General features: G+C 44.4%; 1 protein-coding gene across 32 annotated transcripts in view; it reads right to left on the bottom strand.

Annotated features, from left to right (window-relative positions):
* DOCK9 (dedicator of cytokinesis 9) overlaps nucleotides 1–21,956 on the bottom strand; it is a 275,409-nt gene that overhangs the window by 132,694 nt on the left and 120,759 nt on the right. For all 32 annotated transcript variants that reach the window (XM_032864087.1, XM_032864092.1, XM_032864103.1 and 29 more), the window contains exon 2: nucleotides 19,171–19,287. In XM_032864087.1, the coding sequence (XP_032719978.1) occupies nucleotides 19,171–19,287 (117 nt within the window). The remainder of the gene's footprint in view (nucleotides 1–19,170; nucleotides 19,288–21,956) is intronic.

The following is a 21,956-nucleotide window of genomic DNA, read 5'->3' as shown; positions in this document are numbered from 1 at the left end:
TCTGCTTTGTTCTTTCTCAGGATCTCTTCGGCTACTTAGGGTCTTTTGTGATTCCACTGAAGGCCTTCATGGGTGAATTACTAATTCATTCAGTCTCCAAAAGGGCTTTGTAGGCCCTTGCTCTTGGTTTCTTTACAAATATCACAAATGGTAACCCTTATTTTCCACCTGTTCCCATGAAATACCACAGAGATATATGACAATAAGCACTGAAGAGGCAAATCTATTCAAAAAGTTTCTAAGTATTAAGTGATTCTAAGAGGTTGTCAAAACTATTAAAAATCAGTAATATAAGAAAAGGGGACTTGTTCAAGAAACTGTGTATGTTTCAAGGAAGGATTCACTCTACAGCCCTACTTATCTTGATGTATTTGGGTTTATCAAGATTTTTGAAACTAATTATTATAATTTCAAAATGTTCAGGAAATGCTCACGTCTAGAAATGGGACTATTAGAGGCATTTCCAGCCCATTTCCTATCACAGCACAGTCAAAAGAGAAAATTTATTACATTTTCCCAGTAGAATTACTATCAAGAAACTTTAATTATGTGACACTTTTCCAAACGCCTCTAAGGCGAGAGAAACAAGATCCAGATCTTTTTGATTCTTGTAGATCAGAGTGAGTGCTGGTATGCTCTCACTTTAAGAAGAAAGCAACTTTAATCATTAAAGAGAGACATGACCCTTAACAGATAAGACAGCACTGGCATAATTAAACAACCATCTGTGTGGTTATTTACTACCCACCAGGACCAGAGTACTAGGTTTGAGTCCACTAACTAATCAAGTCTTAGATCCAATTTTGACCAAGCGTAGTTTTCCAACAAGAGCCCTTCGCTCCCCTGGAGATGTTATCCAAAGAAACTTAATGCATTTCTTAAAAACCATTCACTTAAATGAGACATACTTCTGTACTACATATCTAGCTGCAATGTTGTTTTTAGGTCTATTTCTTATTGTATATAAAATTGGATGTTTTAGATGATCTCTTTTAGCTAGATGGCTGCTATCCTTCCCTACATATGCACGCTGTTCCTCACACCAAGAGATCGAGATGATTTCCCTGTCCTTGAATCTAGGCTGGCTTTGACCAATCCAATGAGGTGGGAGTGGCATTCTGCCAGTTTTGAACTTAGCAAACTAGCAGCTCTGTTCTTCCTTCTTGGAAGACAATGACACATAAAAAGTTCTACTACCGGAGACCCCTTTGCTATAAGTCCAAACTAGCCATCTGGAAAGGCCAGATATAGAAAGATGCCCCACCAGCCCACAGCTGGTTCTAGCCAACCTGGTAGAGGCGCCCCAGTGTAAATGGGAAAGCATTCCAGCCCCTGCACATAGCGAGTCAATCAGAACTACCTAGCCGAGCCTTCATCAGATTTCAGATTTGGGAGAATGATGTATTATTGCCCTAAATTACTAGGCTTTGGAGTGGTTTGTTACTCAGCAATAAATAACTGTAACAAGACTGTAAGAGATTAGGAGCATGTCCTAATTAACGTGTACTGAGGAATACTGCTGTTTTCATGAACATGTTTTCAAGTACTAATCACAATATAGAGTTAGGACAGAAGCATTAAGGAGACACACTGAGCTGCAATCTGATTTCCATATTCACCTTTCCTAGGACATCTGTCAGTGTCCTAAAAGTGGACAAGTAAGATAGAGAAAAATGTCTGTTGCACCTTAAGAATAGATATCAATAGCTTTTCTTCCCCCAGATCACTGTACTGATCATTTTAGGGCTCAGCATAAATATCATTTTCATTTCACACGTCTATCCAGCCATCCATTCACTGAGTCACTACTTTCCACCACCAGACACAGAAGTAGCAGCTGGAGACACCAAGTTTAATAACGTGTACCTGCTACTCCTGTAAAGCTTATAGTCTGATGACAGAGGAAGAGGAGGAAATAAATTATCGGAGTGCTACAGGTACTACAGAAGAGTATGAGAGAAAGGGGCATAGAAGCACAGGCTGACATGAGAGGAAAGAATAGAGGAATCTAAATCCAACTGGGAGGGAAAAAGGACATCAAGAAGATGTGCACCAAGGCAAAGACACTTAAGTAAATTGTACAGGTTGAGCACAAGTTGTATTCAGTACAAAGGGAGCAGAAACTCGAGTTAAAAGAGCAAAATCAAAACATAATGAATTAGATTAGCTCTTTGCACACACAAAAGAGACCCATTAAATCCTAGAACTACAAATATAATCTACGCCAAAGGAAAAACTGCCCAGAACTCTAATTACACTTGAATTAAAAAAACACTGAGGAATGAAAAACCCCACCAACCTACAGCCTTATCAACGGTTTTAACTCATCTGGGGAAAGAATGAGCCAACAGAAAAAACAGGTCTTGCATAAGCAGAGCAATTTTGTCAGTGTCTTTATCCTCATTTAAAAGGAAAGGCTGGGGGGTGCCTGGGTGGCTCAGTGGGTTAAGTCTCTGGCTTTGGCTCAGGTCATGATCCCAGGGTCCTGGGATAGAGCCCCAAATTGGGCTCTCGGCTTAGCAGGGAGCCTGCTTCCCCCTTTCTCTCTCTGCCTGCCTCTCTGCCTACTTGTGATCTCTGTCTGTCAAATAAATAAATAAAATCTTTAAAAAAAATAAAATAAAAGGAGAGGCTGGAATCTACTGGCTAGGCCACTGGGGCATCATTAACATTGGACTTGGCACCAGTGAGGAGTCCTCACTTGATGTCCTCAGTTCCCAAGGTCTTCCCACTCACTGCTGAGTCCAGCCTCACCAATTCACTCATTTAAAATGTGATTCCCACTTAGTCTTTCCTAATGAGAGAGCGCAGACACAGTCAATGAATGTATTCTGATCTGCTTATCAATTCTAGTTCTCAATGCCCGTTATTAAATGGCATTTGGTTTGTTCTCTCGTGGGGTTGCCTATTGCAAGTCAGTTCTCTGAGCCCAAACAACTCTGGTCACACTGAAGAAACTCAGTTTCTGGACTTGCAAAGCTAAGATCTGATCCCAGACCTTGGTGACTTATAAACCACAGCCCATGAGGCCCTGTCTGATAGCAGCTGGTCACTCTGCGACTCCATTATCCAAAACACATCCCACTTTCTCCTATCGGACTGTGGATTCCTCCGAGAGCAGGAGACATATCCCCCTATCTGTATCTCTGTGCTAAGTACCCAAGAAATGTTTCAAAAATGAATGAATAAAATAGCCAAGGGGCACAGAAACAGGACTCCACCAATAATCATCCATTACTTGTATATAATTTCTTCTCTGTTCTTACAAAGAGTTCTCTGGTCCATTATAAAAACTGAAGTCTTCCCTTGAAGACTACAGCACGAGTGAGTGCTCTACTTTAATTTCTCCATAGATTTTGTTTACTAAAAGTCATATTTGGGTGATAGTCTACTGTGTACGCCAAATCGATTCACATTAAATTTCTGCAGTTTTATTGATCTGGCTTGTAACAGAGCCCCAATCAATACCTGGAGATTTATACTCAATGAACACGAAAGTGCTCCTCAAAAGCAAACTTAATTTTTTTTTTCAGGGCTGTGGTATTCTCTTCTACTTTTCTATCAGTTAAAATCATATCCCTGCTAAAAAATGGGTCTGTATCCACTTTATATAAATCAACATCAAGATGGACATTCAAAGAATGTCTGTCCCATTCCTGTGTTTAGAAATAAATTATTTCCATTCTACTAAGAAAGCTTAGTGGCAGAGTCTCTAAGTAGCTTTCTGCATTTGCAAGGGGAAGGGAAGAAACATTTCACACTGTGAAGTGTGGTAAGATCTGCAAATTAAATATAAATGCAGCTAGCATGACAACCACTTCGGATAGAAATCTCATAGCACAAAGCACAGCTTAAAAATAAAAGCCTTAGGGGCACCTGTGTGGCTCAGTCAGCTGAGTCTTGATTTTGGCTCAGGTCATGATCTCGGGGTTGTGAGGCTGAGCCCCACATCGGGCTCTGCACTCAGTAGAGTCTGCTTGTCCCTCTCCCTCCATTCCTCTCCTTACCCCTCCCCCACCGTCTCTCTCGCTCTCAAATAAATAAAAAAAAATCTTAAAAAAATAATAATAAATGCCCTCTTCTAGCTACTACAACAGTCTAAATTATTTTCAGTTACTGTTATTTAGGTTAAACGCTGGTAGTCTTTGACACAAAGAGATCCTTAATTACCTTGGCCAACTATGGACAGGAGTCTTACAAGGAAGTCCAAAAAATGTCAGGAGTTCCTGAAAAGAAACATTTAGAACTGCTACAGGAAGAGAAAGGGGTGAAGCCCTCACCCAAAGGGCTCAGAAGATGATACAAGGACACATGAGAGCCCACGTCAATCTTCAGGAGACTTTTTTTTTTTTTTTTTTTAATGGAATGAGTTGAAGGAGTTCAGATCACCTCAGACCTGAATAGAAACAGCAGAACTTGTAACTACCTCCAAGTCTAATCTGGAAGGACAAATTTCAAATAGATGCTCTCTTATTTTAAAAACTTTTTTCTCTCTTGGTTGAAATTATTCCCCCCAAAGACAGGGGTCACTTCAGCACCTATGAGCCATCGCCCAGGGCGGCTGGCCCAGGGAGGCAGGGCTGTGGGTCACCTGAAGGGACAGACAGATGTACCATACAGCAGGTCTCCCCATACGGGCCAGTCCTGGGCTTCCTGCATTCCCTGGCCCTCCTCTTCATTGCTCACAGCTGTTCCTCTGATGGTCTTCACCTTCAACTTGGAATCTCTCTCTACGCATGGAATTCCTGACCCCAGCCTGGCTCTGACTTCTCTCCGTCAGCGCCGGCCAACCCGCCATCCTGACCCCACTGAAGCGGGATACCGAGAAGCTCATGTTTCAAACCGCAAGAAATGTGAGGTGAATAATTTAATTCAACTTTCTATGGAAGAATCTGAGGACTGATATTGGAAAGGGGTTTGAATGCAGAGCCAAGAAACCTGAGTTCTCATGTGAGCGTGGCCTCTAATGAGCTGTGTGATCTTGAAGGAAAGTTTTAACTTTCCACATTTTTAAAACAGAGAGTTTTCTAAGGATCTCCAGGCTTCCTGTGTCATTTAAAAATTCCACAGTTCTGTGAACATGGAATTCTAAGTCTATCGCTCTCAAATGGCTTATTATCTGAGTGCTATGAGGTGCTTTGAGAGAGACTAAAGGACATCCAAAAAAAAAAGAAGAGGAATACTAGGTTGCTTTGATTGATTACCCCATTTGTTTTTTTAGGAAAGGAATCTTAGGATTTGAGGGAGGGAAGAGTCGCTTTGTAGACTTAAATAAAGGTAGGGTGAGTAGTAACAGACGTGCTTTCGTGTCATTGTTTCTTTACTGTTCTAACCCTCTCAACCCATACGGTATGGGACTTTTTATTAATCACTTTACAATGGGCATTAAAACTGTAACAAAACAACCGTCTTAATTCCTAGAGGGAAGCATGCATAGCCACTGCTGTTTAAAATATCCTATTTTATAAGATTTTAATTAAAAGACTGAGACAAAAGGCCCACCCTTCCCCCCGGGGGCCGTAAGAACAATGAGGGAGAGACAGGATCCCAGAGAGGTGGGTGGGCTGCCTGGGAGCCAGCTGAATGCAGCCCTCACAGACGTCTCCCCATCTCTCCTGTTCAAAGGAGCCCAGGGCTGGGAGTGTCCTCCCTGAGATGGAAAAACAAACATCACAAGCAGCCCAGAAGGGAGGGCAGGCCTTGAAACAGGAAGAGACGGCTCCGCTGGCGTTCTACACGGAACAGCTCTGAAGAGAGGGGAGGCCACCCTACAGCGGCTGAGACACTGAGTTACAACAGGTGAAGAAGGTCTTCTGGAGGCGGTCACCGCTCAGTTAGGCACGCGGCTGCAGAATGTGGAAGAGTGAGGGAAATGTCCCCGGTGCCACCAGACCTCTAAGATGGGCTCTGAGGCCTGCGGAGGGCCTGAAGTCAGAGAAGAGGGCCCAAGATGCCCGTGGCCGGCTGGACAGGGATGCCCACCAGGTCTCAGGGCAAGGGTCAGCTCCCATCTACCCTGAGGCAAAAGTGTGGACACCCTCTGCTTAGCAGTCAACCCCCACCCGTCTGTAATTCCATACAGAGCATCCTGCACTTGTGTTCATTTTTGTGTTTGTTTTAATTCACGTAGTAGAACTGCCTTCAGACTTTTGAGGGCTCAGTGCACTTGCAGAGAAAGAGTACTTTGATCCTTCAGGAGAAGGACAACCTTGAGGTATGGTAGGAGGAGGCCAGCATTCAGTGAGGGGAGGGAAGTAGATGCCGCCAGAAATCAAAGCCCAGGCGGTTGGGGGAAGACAGCTCTTGGGGCTGGCGTCCCTCAGCCTGGCCCACCTCTGTTACTAAGCAAGCAAACCCTGGGCTGAATTTATATTGTGCTCCGCTGGGCCAGATGGACAGAGTCCACTCCAGTGTTCTAAAGTTATCTTGGATTTTCAACTATTCCCTCTTGGGCAGCTCTCGACACCTCCTTCCTTTCGTCTCTAGGCCTGAGCCAAACTGCAGGGAACCTCACGTGTCTGTGGAGCTAGGTCCCCTTATAGCATGTGCTGGACCCCGGCCTTGGTTGCCTTTGTCTGCGCCCGAAACATTACTACAAGAAACTCTAGGGACTCGACTGTGACTTCTCGAGCACAGCATAGTGGAACCTTTCCAAACGTCTGGCAGTGGCATTTGTTCCAGAACAGCTGACTTGCTTTGGGAGGATTCAGTCCCAAGCCAGGCTGGAAACTGGCTGTTTCCCACATCTCCTTGCGGAGATCATGTCTTGGAGACTGACCCATGGGGTTCTATTAACATCAGAAGATCCCATTTCCTGTGTCCTGAGAGCTCTCCATGTCGAATTCAGTGATAATTACAAAAATGGACAAGGCGGGACGCCTGGGTGGCTCAGTTGGTTAAGCGGCTGCCTTCGGCTCAGGTCATGATCCCAGCGTCCTGGGATCGAGTCCCACATCGGGCTCCTTGCTCGGCAGGGAACCTGCTTCTCCCTCTGTCTCTGCCTGCCTCTCTGCCTACTTGTGATCTCTCTCTCTCTCTCTCTCTCTGACAAATAAATAATAATAAAAAAAAATCTAAAAAAAAAAAAAAAAATGGACAAGGCATGGGACAGGTTACACGTTTAGAGAAGGAATCCCATTTAGGTTTCTGGAGGGGTTTTACAAAATATAACTCTCAAGGAACCTGTTAAAGCCATGCTGGCAGCCACCTGTCCCACACAGCTCCTCTTCCTCAGCCCCTATGAGCTCCCCCAGGCTTCCATTCCCAGGCTCCCCTCCCGCACCATCCTCTTCTGTTTGCTCAGAGTCCCGCCCTGTGTGACATCGCTGTCTCCTTGCTGGGCGTCCCCATGCACCTGCGTGCAGCCCAGAGTGGCACCCACGCTGGTATGCCCAGCTCCCCTCTTTCGTCCCTCTTACCTCTTCTCTGCCAGTCATCTCTCAAAGTTTCATCTGCTAGCATCAGGCTTCAGCTTAAATCCTTTCCATGACTCCTCATTTCCACCAGAACACAGTCCAAGCTCCTTACCACAACCAAAGACCTTGGCTGAGCAGCACTCATGACTTCTCTGGACTCCCCTGGCCATCTTCAGCCCCCCAGCACACGGGGACTTGTGACTCCCTCATGCACCAGGCCATCCACCTGACTGCCGGGCTGCTCCCACCACCCATGTCCCCAACCAGCCTCGAGACACGTCGACTCTCCTGCTCGTCTTTGCTTTTCCAACACCCAGCAAAACACATGGCACAACATAAATGTTTGTTGAGTGAATGGGTGGTTGAGATTTTAAAATGGGGATGCTTTTACTCAACTGTAAGATCATTCAGCGTTCCAGATGAGACAGTGTCTCAGAGCTGGTGAGCCTTCAGGTAGCCTCTGTCACCACATCATGTCCTGCTTCCTAAAATGTCACATGCATTTATAGGTGTCAGTAGACCTTTGAGAGTCATAACGATTTCATGCTGCTAACACCCCAAATCATACATTACATAGCTTTCCAAATGCAGTAAACTATAAATAAGTTCATGTTCACAACCCTTCATAACCAGACTCATCGATTAAGTTCAGTTTTTAGAGATTTTGTTTGGTTTATGTTGGGTTTGGTGTTACAACGAAGCTTGGTTTTAGTCACTCTTAAATACCACTTCACAAGAGAAAACAGCGTGGGGTAGGGGGATCCAGAAAACGAGGAGTAGCCTTTGGTCATTTGGGGGACAAGTGGCAGGTCCAGCTTCCCCACAAGTTGCTCTACATCACATGACTCTGCAAATCCTCAGAAATGAACGGATGTTCCCTCAAGAGGAAAGAGGCTGCTTCCTAGACCCTCAGCTCCCTCCCTGCCAACTGAGGGATATCAGCCAGGGCTACAAAGAGCTTTCCTGCATGCAATGTCGCTTTGGATTCTTGCACATCTACAAGAACCCAAATTTTAGGGCAAATGTTATCTCTGAACTATAAATTAAGAAAAGAGTTTTAAGAAGGCTTCTCACTTACCCCAACACCCAGATTAGTAACAGAGAGACCAGGGCCTAAACTTCTGGCCACGTGACTAAATCTTGGGTCTAGAGTGCCTATCTTCCCTCTGGTTGATTTACGTTCCATTTGGTAACAAAACCTTGAAGAAGATATAAGCAAGCACAGTTTCTTTTGTTTTCTACTTCTCTGCGTGTGGCTCCATATGTCTTTCTCTAGAATGTAATTTCAGTTGCCAAAAAGACCATACCTTTGCATGAACACCTAGCATGGTGAATACACTTCGTGTTACACCATGGCCATTATTTAGATATTCCAACATCCTGCTGAGCTTCCCTCCCAGGAAGGCTCACTCCCTCAGGTTCTCCTCATCACTCAGGAGCAGTTTCAGTCACGCACCAAGGGCAACTGCCCTCAAATCCCTCCATGCATTTGCCGGCAACACCACCGCCACACTGGTCTTCCCAGACCATCGGGCCTCAGCACATCAGCTCCTGGGAGGACATCCAAAGTCTTATTTTAAACACGGCGGAGCTGAGACTCTGCTCTGCTGACAAAACGCTAAGCAGATGGGGAAGTCCTGACTCGAGGACCTCTAGCATCAAGGGACTTCACTGAACCTCTTTCCTCTGTCCTCTCTGGATCTCACGCACACACGCACTCAGGTCGCGGTCAGACACTCCGAGCAGGACACACTCTGCCAGGCGGCCCTGGCAGGAAGAGGTGGAGCAATGGACACAGCAGGAACCTTTCAGGTTGCAGCAACCACAGAGATTTTGAACTTACTAATACGTTCAATGACATCTGGTGATTCTGAGGCCAAAACCTAGATTTTCTCTTTAAGGACTCTGTGTTCTTGTTTTTGCATGCAATCCTACGCTATCTCCTTTCTTCTACTCCCCTGGTCTCCCCCTTGAGACAGTTTTATAGTTACGAACAATTATAAAGATTGACTGGATAGTCAATGAATGTAGAGATACAGTATAAATAAATCTCCATGTGCTTACATGGTCTTAAGATATTACCTTCACTTAGAACTTCGTCTATGCATGTCTGTTATTCATATTTAATAACCTAAGACAAATACATTAATCGCATACAAAAAACTGTCCTCCTACCCCTCAGTGCTTACAAGGATGGTCTGTGCTTATACCTTTTTACCAACTGTGGGACATTTACCCTTCTCTCTGACCTATTTAAAATGTGAGCTAAACATTATTTTTTCTAAAAAAGCAAAGAAAAAGACCTGAGGAAGGAAGGGAGGGAGGGAGGGAGTGTGGCCTGAGGCGGGGAGCACATGCATACAGTGCTGGACTATGAGATTTATCCAGTATCTTTTACTCAACATAAGAGAATCAAATCTTAGATCCATCGATGCAGATGATTGTGTGTGTGTGTGTTCTATTTCATCTAGTTATTTATGTAGTTAATCTCAACTCCCTACTTGATCGTAAGTTTTCCTCAGCAGCGTGAAGTATTTCTTTCTTTTTTAAGATTTTATTTATCTATTTGAGAGAGAGAGCAAGTCCAAAGTGCGGGGGGGCACAGGCAAAGGGAGAGGGAGAAGCAGAATCCCTGCTGAGCAGAGAGCCCAACATGGGGCGTGATCCCAGGACCCCAAGATCATGACCTGAACCAAAGGCAGACACTTAACTGACTGAGTGACCCACATGTCCCACTGTGCAGTATTTCTAATAAAAATCATGTAATAATACAGATCTGCCTCAGTGAAAAAAGGCTACTTCCCTTCCCTACCCTTCCCGGTGATCCATGCTGCCTAGCAAACGACCCCCTGTGTGATGCAAACATGAAAACGCCCCTTCTCCAAGGGCTACTTTATATCCCTCCAACTTTATGTCCAAGTCAAGCATTTCTGCTCATTCATCCACGAGGTCCTCAGCCCAACATCCACCTCTAGGGCCTCCACACACGGCCAACAGTCCATGGGAGGCCATGTCAGGACCTCAAGCACCTCAGTCTGGGGCCTGCCGCTACTCCCCACCTCCACACACCATCTTGCCACTACAACCCACATCCCGTTTTCTCTTCTCAGTTCTCCAGTACTGACATTCCCAAAAAGGCTGTTTTCACCAAAATGTTAGATGGAAGGGCCCACTCTTGGTTGGTGATTCATACCTTCTCATTTTCTCTCTCCCTCTCACTCATTCATCCCACTCAGCAAGTATTAGTGAATTCCTGCCCTGTGCCATGTGTTTCCAGGTGCTTGGAAACATCAGTGCATAAGACCAAGACCGCTGCCCCCACACAGCTCACGATTAAACCAGTAAGTACGCTGGAAGTGGATAAGCAATGTGGTGAGAGAAAAATGAAACGTAAATGGGGCCAAGAAGGCCAGAGGGGGTCGGGCAGCACGGCAGTGGGCGAGGACCTCACTGAGAAGGTAAGATTTGGCAAAAGGCTTGTAGGAGGTGGGAGACAGCTGGGTAAAGAATTCACTGGCACAGGGGAAAGCCTGAGAAAGGGCCCTAAGGCAGGAGACGGCCCGGAGGGAAGGAGGCGCCCTGCAGAGGCCAGTGTGGCTGCCGCTGAGAGTAGGAAGACAGTCAGAGAGGTCGTGATAAGGTCTTCACCCAAGGGCTCTGAACACAGGGGTGATACCATCTGACCTACCTTTTAAACTTATTTTTAAACAATAACTCTGGCTACTCTGTTAGAATAAACTGAAAGGCATTCAGAATAGGATCCAGAAGACTTGACAGGAGGCTCGTGCATTAACCACAGCATGACATGAAAGGGTGAGGGCTGTGGCCACGGTTACAGCAGTGGAGGAATTAATCAATCAATGATTCTTACTGTCACCCCCTCTTCATCCTATTCTCTAGGTTTCCAAACCCTTCTCACAGCACCCCACCAATGAGCCAGTCACTAGTCCCTCAGCCCAATCCACTCTAAATTTCTCAATAGCCAATCCTCTCACTGTTCAGAGATGGAACTCCCTCTCCTCCTTCTTCCCCCAATCCCCAAGATCCCCAAAGAGCCCTGTTTCTTTTTTCTTTTCTTTTTTTAAATTTTATTTATGGGGCACCTGCGTGGCTCAGTGGGTTAAGCGTCTGCCTTCAGCTCAGGCCATGATCTCAGGGTCTGGGGATTGAGCCCTGCATCAGGCCCCTGCTCGGCAGGGAGCCTGCTTCTCCCTCTCCCTCTGCTGCTCCCCCTGCTTGTGCTCTCTTGCTCTATCCAATAAATGAATAAAATCTATTTTTTAAAAATTATTTATTAATTTGTGAGAGAGAGCTTAGGGAGGGGGACACAGAGGAGGAGGGAGAGGAAAAGACTCTCCAGCAGACTTCCCACTGAGCGTGGAGCCTGATGCAGGGATCGCTCTCATGACCCTGGGATCATGACATGAGCTGAAACCAAGAATCAGACGCTTAACTGAGCCACCCAGGTGCCCCCGAGAAGAGCCTGTTTCAAACCACATCCCTATAACACTGGCATCTTTCATGTCTTCCCCATTCCTGGATTTCCCTTCTTAGCTCATTCTCTCGTTTTCCCAATCCTGTTAAAGCCTCTTGTTCTTACTCTGAGCCACAATGATGCCTTCTCTCTACTACCATGTAATACTAACCTCTGTACCCACCTGCTCACGGCAGCCCTGGCCAGAAACTATCTGCACTGGTCAAGACATCCTCGGTATCAACTCCCCCACCCCATCAGGAGGAGCACAAGACTGTCTGCCCTTTCTGCCTATCCTCTTCAAAGTCCTCTCACTGTCTTCCAGGACCCTGCAGTTTCCTGGTTCTTTCCCAGCTGTCTGTCTTTGCTTCCTACCTCCCTCCTTCCTCAGTGAAGGCACACCCAAGATCCAGTCCCCATGGAGGTACCCCCATGCTCTAGGCCTCCGGGCTACTGGCTCACATTGCTATGGGTGAGCCCAGTTCAATAACCCCTGCCCCTCTCTCAGACTGAACTTCTGCATTTCCAACCACTTCAAGGATTCTCAGCACCTGGATGTCCCACTATCTCCAACTTAATAGGATAAACTCCCATAGGACTCAATCTCTCTCATGCTAATAGTCACATTCTCCTTCTTTTTAGAAACCTTAGGTCATTATCTCTTCTAAATTTTGAGCAATTTGAAAGCAAGAGCCGGGTCTCCTGTTCTAAGCATCTCACTAGGCTGCACCCCATTGCACAAGGATTAAAACTATCAATTTCAAGTTAAACAAATATACTTTTCAATTGAGCTGATCGGTTCCATCCAAAATATAAGCTTTTAAGACATATTTGATCATAAAAATATGATCTATCCCCGTTTTCTGTAAAAGTCATTACTTTAACTAGAATTAAAATTCTCATGTCCTGAAGGTCTGGCCAATTTCAATTTCAAAATATTACTTATCCAGATTTTATTGAGGTGGGTTCAGTCCTAGACATGAACTAATATCCCAGAAACCACAATGTTCACAGAAAGTTACACTGTTGGCCACTGAATTCCCTCTGATAAAAATTTCGAGGAATTTATCAAAAGAACATTTTTCAATAAAAAGCTCAAAACAAAGTACTGAGGTTATTTTTTTGGCAGCATATAATAAAAAGTGAGGACAAAACAGTGTGGAAAGAATTTTTTCTTTTCAAAAGGACAGATGGGAAATGAGATCAGGGACTTCCAGGCCCTTTGTAAGCAACAGGGCCTGGCTTCCTTTTCAGGTCACTGGTTTATAGATCACTATCAGTCTCATGTTAAGTAGAAGAGGAAAAGAAACAGGGGGAAAATAAAAATCAGGATGTTATTTAAAGGGAAATGGATTAACCACATTTTTCTATACAATGCTGAGAACACTCTAGGATTCTCCTGTATCTAAACACTGCCAAAAATGAAAATTTCTAGGATTGCTCATTCCTAATAATCTTTCCTTGGTGTGCCTGTCTTTCCTTTTAAATTCTCTTGCTAGGGAACATGAAGATACTAAACCATGAAATATGCAGGAAGAACACTGGAGAAATTACTCCTCACCCTGACTTGGAACAACTTTAAGGATACAGCCATTTCACATCCATGGAGCACAGAAATCCTGCAACCATGTGCTCTTTCCCACCACCCCCCCGCACCAAATTGTGGTAAAATGTCCATAACATAAAGTTTACCATTTAAACCATGTTTAAGTGTACAGCCCAGGAGCCTTAAGAACACTCTCATTGTGCTGCAGCCATCACCACCATCCACCCACAGAACTCTTATCATCCTGCAAAACCGAAACTCTGTACCTTTCGAACACTAACGCCCCATTCCCCGGGCGCCTGACCACCACCATTCTACTTCCTGTCTCCATAAATGTGACTAATCTAAGTACCTCTTCTAAGGGAATCATACAAAATTTGTCCTTTCCAAATGTCACATTTCACTTAGCATAATATGCTCAAGGCTCACCCACGTTGTGGTCCACGGCTGAATTTCCTTCCCTTTGAAGGTTGAAAAACATCCCATTTTATGGAAAGACCACATCTGGTTTACCCATTCATCCACTGGTGCATACTGGGGTTGTTTCCGTCTTTTGGCTGTTGTGACTAACACTGCCATGAACATGGGGGCACAAGTGTCTCTAAGTCTCTGCTTTCGACTCCTTTAGGGACATCTCTGGGAGCGAAACACGATACGCTCTTTTCTGCTCTTCCATACAAATTCTATCCTTGTTAGTTTATATCACACACCAAACACTAGTTTTTGTGATATATACATGATATCCATAAACTGCCACCAGCATCGTTTCTGACTAATTACTACCTTTCCCATATTCTACCACTTTACAGAGCTGCACACACATTAGTAAGCAATGCAACAAGCCAGGGCACAAGGGTACGTGGTACACGGAGCTCCAAAGCAAGCTACAGATTCAGCGGAGTAATGGCAACAGTTAAGTACATCAAATCATGGGGCACCTGGATGGCTCAGTCGGTTAAGCATCTGACTTCAGCTCAGGTCATGATCCCAGAGTCCTGGGATTGAGCCCTGCCTCAGGCTCCCGAAGCAGGAAGCCTGCTTCTCCCTCAGTTCTTCCCCCTACTCTGCTCTCTGTACTCTTCTTTCTCTCCTACTCCTCTCTCTCTCACACAAATAAATAAAAAAAAAAATCTTAAAAAAAAATAATAATGTCAAACTACCAGCATCACCCAATAAAGGACTTCTGCCTGAAGGAGAACCGTGACTGGAAGTCAATGGCCAGACCCACATCAGGCTCTATGTGTCTGACGAGAAGGGGAGCAATCCTGGACATTATTTTCAGTCGTGCATAGATGTGTCATTTCTTCAGCAAAAGTCAACTTACATTTCTTGATCTAAAACATTCTAACAGTAAAGAGATTAGGTGGGTGTGAGGTGGGTGGGAGGACAGAGATTCACACACACACACACAAGGCCTGAGCCTTCATCCTGGCCACAGCGCAGGTGGTGGGTGACCCAGGACCACAAAAGGTGTAAGAAACCGTTAGGGAAAAGCCCAAGACAATGTACTTAGATGTAAATGTAAAACCATAAATTAGCTGTAAGTTACATCTAATAACTTAATACTTACAGTGTGAACAGTAAGTATTAAAGGGATTAAGAGAATGGGGGAAAAAATCCTGTGGACTTGAACATCTTCAGAGGACATGGGATGTGAAGTGGCCTCAGAAGGGTAAGAAGATTCTAGAAGGATGGAAGAGAAAAGAAGGTATCGCCAACAAGGAGAACCATGAAGCCAACACAGAGACAGAAGAGAACAGACCCCAAAGCAGGGGGCTAATTCTGAAAAAGGAGCGCAGTCAGCCAGTGAGGGATGCATGAGCCTCACACCCCTGCCCCCCACCCGCGGCAGATAAAACTCAACTTCATAAATATTCTGAGTACGAGAACTATCCTTCTGCCTTTTTTATTTCTTTATTATTATTTTTTTAAAGATTTTATTTATTTGACAGATGGAGATCACAAGTAGGCGGAGAAGCAGGCAGAGAGAGAGGAGGAAGCAGGCTCCCCGCTAAGCAGAGAGCCCGACGTGGGGCTCGATCCCAGGACTCTGGGACCATGACCCGAGCCGAAGGCAGGGGCTTTAACCCACTGAGCCACCCAGGTACGCCCCTTCTGCCTTTTTTAAAATCCACAGTGACTCCATGTCTCTCAGGTTATTTTGTCTGTTTATTTTTTTTTCTATTTTATTTATTTATGTGACATGGGGAGCGTGCACTCAAGCAGGGGGAGCAGCAGACAGAGGGAGAAGTAGGCTCCCAGCTGATGCAAAACCCTATCCCAGGACCCTGGGATCATGACCTGAGCCGAAGGCAGATGCTTACCAACTGCGCCACCCAAATGCCTGTTTCTTTTAAAAACTCTTCTCCCACCCCTCAGCAAATACATTTGACCAAAAAAATTTTCTATACATAAGACTCGTGTTCAGAGAACACAGGTGTCCTTGAAAGCTGATCGCTATAGGGCACCCAGATGGCGCACTCAGTTAAGCATCCAGCCGTGGTTTGGGCTCAGGTTGTGATCTAAGGGTTGTGAGATCGAACCAGGCATCAGGCACCACACTTGCAGAAGTCTCCTTCAGACTCTCATCCCCCTAAAATAAGTGAATAAATCTTAAGGGGAAAAAAAAAAAACCCTGACCAAGATTAACGTATGTCCTGCTCTAAAACCGTACAATTGTTTCATCACTATCCATACTTAGATTTTAGTCAATTATCACTGCGAATGCATTTGACAGAGCTTTGCACAAAGTTCTATTACTTTAACAGTTAACTAATACTGTTTAACTAGTAAGCATGATCCTGCAAATTAACTCCCAGCATGCATTTTGCTCACAATTTGACCCACTTCCTAACCATCTTGCTGGTTTTTTTCCATATGAAATACTTTTCCCTGATCTAATTCTTCCCTCTGCCTCTAATAATAGAAGGAATTCTATTCTGCCTAAAAATAGAGGGACAGAGGGAATCTGTGACACTTCTAAGACATTTTGCTCATTCAACTAAGTAGACAGTTATTAAAATCACCAAGACAATCTAACAAGAAAGCACAGTGTAAATGGCCTTACCTAGAACATAAGAATCTCCAGGAAAACACATAACAGCTTCCAAATTTAAATGGAGCCCAGGATAATTGCTGTGATGGGGATCAAAGCTGAAATTCAAGCTCCTCAATCTTTGGGAAAAACTTCCCGAAAACAGAAAATAACTTCCTTATTCAATCTTGGCCAGCAAAATGTCAGTGAGTTCTTTGCCTTTCCTAGAAAACTTATGCCTGGTGTCTCCACGGAAATCGTTACAAGAAAAGGGGACAAAGGAGTTTTTCTCAGAGTTTCAATCATCTGGTTCTACAACTGCTTAAACACCCAGGTTCCTTGTCCCTGGGGTAAAAGATGATACTAAATTAACTGTATCTTGTTTCTTTGGTTTGTTTGCATCGTGAGTAATTTTATCTCGGGCTGCAAACACAACTTTGCATTCCAGGTTGCAAACACTGGGATAACTTTATTACTATACCAAGAAGAATACATATACTTCATGCTCAGAGAAACTTGAGATAACCTTTAGTTTCCTCGGAGCACACTACAGGAAACATGTGTCAACATGAAGCCTAATTTGTAATCACCTGATTTAACTTCTCATGCTGATAAACTTATTGCCAAAATCACAGGCAAAAGAAATCATTCTGAGGCTTCCATTATGTTTTAGGTGAGTAGTCTACTATGCAACGACGTTTTCAAAAACATCCTATTTTGAGGCATGATCTGAAACCACTTATCAGTGGAAGGTACTTGGGCAGCAGAATCACACTCAGGGCCAATGCCACTTCCACAGCATTCCTTATTTTTCAGGAAGGAATTAAAGAGTAATCATTTTCTTCACATGTACCTCTTAGAAGTTTAAAAAAAAAAGTGAACATTTGTGAGAATTCCCAGCTTTGTTGTAAACTGGTAGAAATTTGGTGGGAAAAAAAACTTCAAAGAATATAAAAATTGTTATCAACATGGAAGTTTCTAAAGACAATGCAGTAGGCACAGAACTGTATGTGGTAGGTTATGTTTAAGGCAGTGGGATTAAAAGAAAATGGTGGGGGAATGCTTTTAACATCAGGTATTTCTTTTTCTTTTTATTTTTTTTAAGATTTTATTTATTTATTTGGCAGACAGAGATCACAAGTAGGCAGAGAGGCAGGCAGAGAGAGAGAGAGGGAGAAGCAGGCTTCCTGATGAGCAGAGAGCCCGATGTGGGGCTCGATCCCAGGACCCTGGGATCATGACCTGAGCAGAAGGCAGAGGCTTTAACCCACTGAGCCACACAGGCGCCCAACATCAGGTATTTCAACAGCATCTATTCTGTTTTGTTTTACAAGTAGGTAGTGCTTTTTTTTTTTTTTTTTAAAGATTTTATTTATTTATTTGAAAGAGAGGCAGTGAGAGAGAGCATGAGCGAGGAGGTCAGAGGGAGAAGCAGACTCCCCGTGGAGCTGGGAGCCCGATGCGGGACTCGATCCCGGGACTCCGAGATCATGACCTGAGCTGAAAGCAGTTGTCCAACCAACTGAGCCACCCAGGTGTCCCAAGTAGGTAGTGCTTTTTATTTTACTTTTTAATTTACTTTCATTTCTAAGTAGGTTCCACAGCCAGTGTGGAGCCCAAACCAGGGCTTGAACTCATGACCCTGAGATCAGGACCTGAGCTAGATCAACAGTTGGAGGCTCAACCGACTGCACCACCCTGGTGCTCCCATAGCACTTTTCAAATTATCCCACAAAGAATGAAGCTTTAAAAAAAAAAAAAAAACAGCTCAATTCATAGAAAACAGGGCGTTGGATGATAACAGCACCAGGTAAAGAAGCTTCGAGGCAGATAAGAAGCACACAACGAGGCAGGTTCCAGAGAGCAAGGAGAGTAACCCAAACCTGCACACAGCCCGCAGGGACCGCAGGCGGCCAGGCCTCTAACACCACGGGGGTCCCACTATCACTCCTCACTGCCCTCACAGCTCTTTGTGGGTGGCTCGGCCACAGGCTCTCGCGACCTGAGACCGGAAGCAACAATCTTCAGAGCAGCTCCCAGCAGAAGGCGGGCCAAGGGGTCCACTGGCAGCCCCCACCCCGAGATCCAAGGAACAGCATGTGTCGCTCACCAGAGAGGCAGACGTCAGAACATTCCTGGTTACCCCAACCCTTCCCTGGGAGCCCACACGCGGTTCAGGGGTTCTCTCGTGGTGGCTTCCCAAAATGTGACCCTGAAAGGACACACGACAAATTCCTCCAGTGCTCCCCAGCAAATGCTCTCCTTAGCACCGAGGCACGGGCAGAAACCGTAAATCTCTCTTCAAATGAAGCTCGTAAGACACAGGAGGTGCTTGTGTCCATTAAATCCACCCAGAGTATAGCACTTTTATTAAAAGTATAACACACACAAAAAATACTTATGTCCTACGTGTATTACATGCATGTGTGTATGTATGCATAGGCATGCATATGCCTATATGCATATATAAACATATATAACACATATTCATACCTGTATGTATTTATATGCAAAAATACCATTTTTAAAAATCAACCCATAAAGGAATGCATGGAAAAATGCAACGATGTAACTTCTCTCTCTTAAATAACATCTTCATCTTTTAAAAATCCTAAAATTAAATAATCAAATAATAAATCAGTAGATTAAAAACAATTATTTGTAAAGACCAACCACATGGCTCTATTTGAAAGTTAACTACCTGAAAGTCATCATAAGGGAAGAGCAGCATCTCCCTTAAACAATCATTCAGGATCTGTGTCTTCTTCTGGACGATGACATTTTCATAGTCGAGTGGTTCAATCAGCTTTGGCTTCGCCTAAAAGGTAAAAAAAAAAGTAACTGAAACACTCTTATAGATAAATGATTAAAACTTTGTACTATTTTTGCATTTTCCAACTTTTCTTCAGTGACATTATGTCAATTTTACTATAAGGAGAATCAGAAACAAGACAGAAAAGTTATTTTCAAAGGAACAGAAGACGCTTCCTGGTACTCTGTCTACGATTCTGCTTTTTTAGTTACGAAAGCGCAAAGGAGGCTACAAAGTCTGGCAGAATGTCCAGTCGTGTCCTGGGTCACCCCTGGCTAGGTCAGTCCCCATCTAAGCCTCGGGCTCTTCCAGAACTGCCCTGTGTAGACGTCCAACTGTGGGCTGGTAGTGAGGGCTGGATGCCAACAGTGGCACCCTTCTTGGCCCAGGATTAAAGCATCCACAGGGCTCACTATTTCATATAAGACTCCACAGAACTCTTCTCAGAGTATCAAAATATCTCCCTGTCTCCTGAAATGTCTACATACTCATTATATAATACTGAAACACACAAAAATGTGAGCTATGAGGAGTGAGAGAATGGTATCACCTAAACCAGGGCTTGTGCATGAACCTCAGCAGGTAGGAAAGACCATCCCTACCATGCACTGAGCAGAAGTAAGAGGCAACAAGCAAGCGGGAAAAGAAATGAGAGAATATGCTTTGTTTGACTATTTCCAAAGTTAGCCTTCTCAGTAAAAATCTCTTTCTCAGTAAAAATCTCTTCTATCTATTGCCAGGCATTGCCATGGTGTTTACTAATCACTACCCACACGGAAGGCACTACGTGGGCTAGATCAAGGAGAAAGACACCTATATCGCAGTATGCCAAGTAATAAAACAGGCACCATGCACGTGAGTGTGCACGTGCGCACACACACACACACACATTCTCAGAGGTAGCTAAGTCCATAATATCAATAGTTCCTACAAAATTATTTTTGAAACTATTAATAAAAATCATCTGATTACATAATCTCAACATTTTATGTCTATTCAAATGACAATACAAATGAAACATATGAAAGACATCCGGTTCGTCACATCACATTGGGAATTGTGGCTGAGGCTGCTACGTGTTCCCCAAACTTCTCCTCTCCTTCTAGGTACAGTGGGACCACCTCTCCCAGCCTCCCCGGGGTTAGGCATGGCCATGTGTCTTGAGTCAATGGCAGGTGAGGGGAAGGAGTATGGCCACTGCCAAGCCTGGACCGTAAAAGTTCTCTGCCAGAGACTGAATGATGTATTCCTTCCAAAATTCGCATGCTGAAACCTAATCCCCAGTGTGATGGTTTTAGGAAGTGGGGGCTTTGGGAGGCAATTAAGTCATGAAGGTAGAGGCTTTATGAATTGATTAGCAATCTTATAAAACAGACCCCTGGGAACTCCCTTCTGCCGTGTGAGGACACTGTGAGGAGAAAGCCATCTATGAACCAGGAAGTGGGCTCTCTCCAGACCCCAAGCTGGCTGGTGCCTTGATCTTGACTTCCCAGCCCCTAGAACTGTGAGAAATAAATATGTTGTTTAATCACCCCCCCCACCGCTTGCTTATATTCTGTGCCAGCTGCCCTAAGTGACTGATACAGCCTCCCTCCCTTCTCCCCCCTGCCAGGATCATGTACAGGACTCAGGAGGCCTGAGGAGATGAACCACCGAACGGAAGGCTGCTTCCTGAAAACAGGTGCCAAAATATCCGTGAGCAGGAGCAAAAGCACCTACTGTGTTAACCACTGAGATTCTGGAGTTGTTTAAAGCGGTTGTCGGCTTACTCCAGCTAACATACATACAAATGCCTATTTTAACTTCAATTGCCTGATTTAAAAGTAGACTCTACAAAGATGTTTGGACATGCTAAGAAAAGAAATGCAATGACCAAACAAGGGCAGTGTTATAATTTAGCAAAATATACATTTACAGACAGAAATAAAAATATACACAAAAAATTAAAGCTATCCTAATAGGAGTGTAATTTCTTCCTAAAAGATATTCATAATGTTGAACTGTTTCTACATTCAGAAGATGTTCAAAAAAGAGAGAGACTGACACAAAGTGTTTTTAAAGAAAGAATTGCCACAGAAACCAATAAAAATACTCTCCAAAATACTTTAATTTGACTTAAATAATGTGCTCTTTACTTTAGTTTGTTACATTGCATGCAGTAATCAGTCCTTAAGTGTTTGTTGGCAGAATGGATCGATGTCATGATTAGCAACACTGTCTCTGGGAATCAGGACTATATTCCTAAGAAAACCCAAAGATGCTCATAGCTTTACACACTGACAGAGTTCTAGATAGCGACAGCTACACTTACATTAGAGAGAGGTCAGAGAGAGAGATCCAGCAGGATGAGATGGACACTGCATTCTCCCCTATTCCATACGCTGTCCAGCACATGACGGTGACTAGGTAAGCTCCGAGGGGGTGACCTGGTCCTCTACACCAGCCCTGGGCACCTCCAAAGCTACCCCTGGGTGTGTTCCCTTCCTATACCTTCCAACAAGGGCCACCAGTGCAGTCCTTCAGGCCACAAGGCAAGGTCAGTCTACTTGTCAGAAAACAGTACTACAATGTCAGCCCTAGTCAGAAAGGGTGCTGAAGGGACCTCCTGAGAAAGGGTCTTTTCCTAGCCAATGATGTTTGGGAGTTTTTGCCTTGCTCCTACAGCACAGCTCTCT

Source organism: Lontra canadensis, unplaced genomic scaffold, assembly GCF_010015895.1.
Source record: "Lontra canadensis isolate GAN:19392208 unplaced genomic scaffold, GSC_riverotter_1.0 scaffold26, whole genome shotgun sequence".
NCBI classification, from domain to species: Eukaryota; Metazoa; Chordata; class Mammalia; order Carnivora; family Mustelidae; genus Lontra; species Lontra canadensis.
The sequence above is the reverse complement of the archived record's forward strand: the minus strand, read 5'-3'. Positions and strand labels throughout refer to the sequence as shown.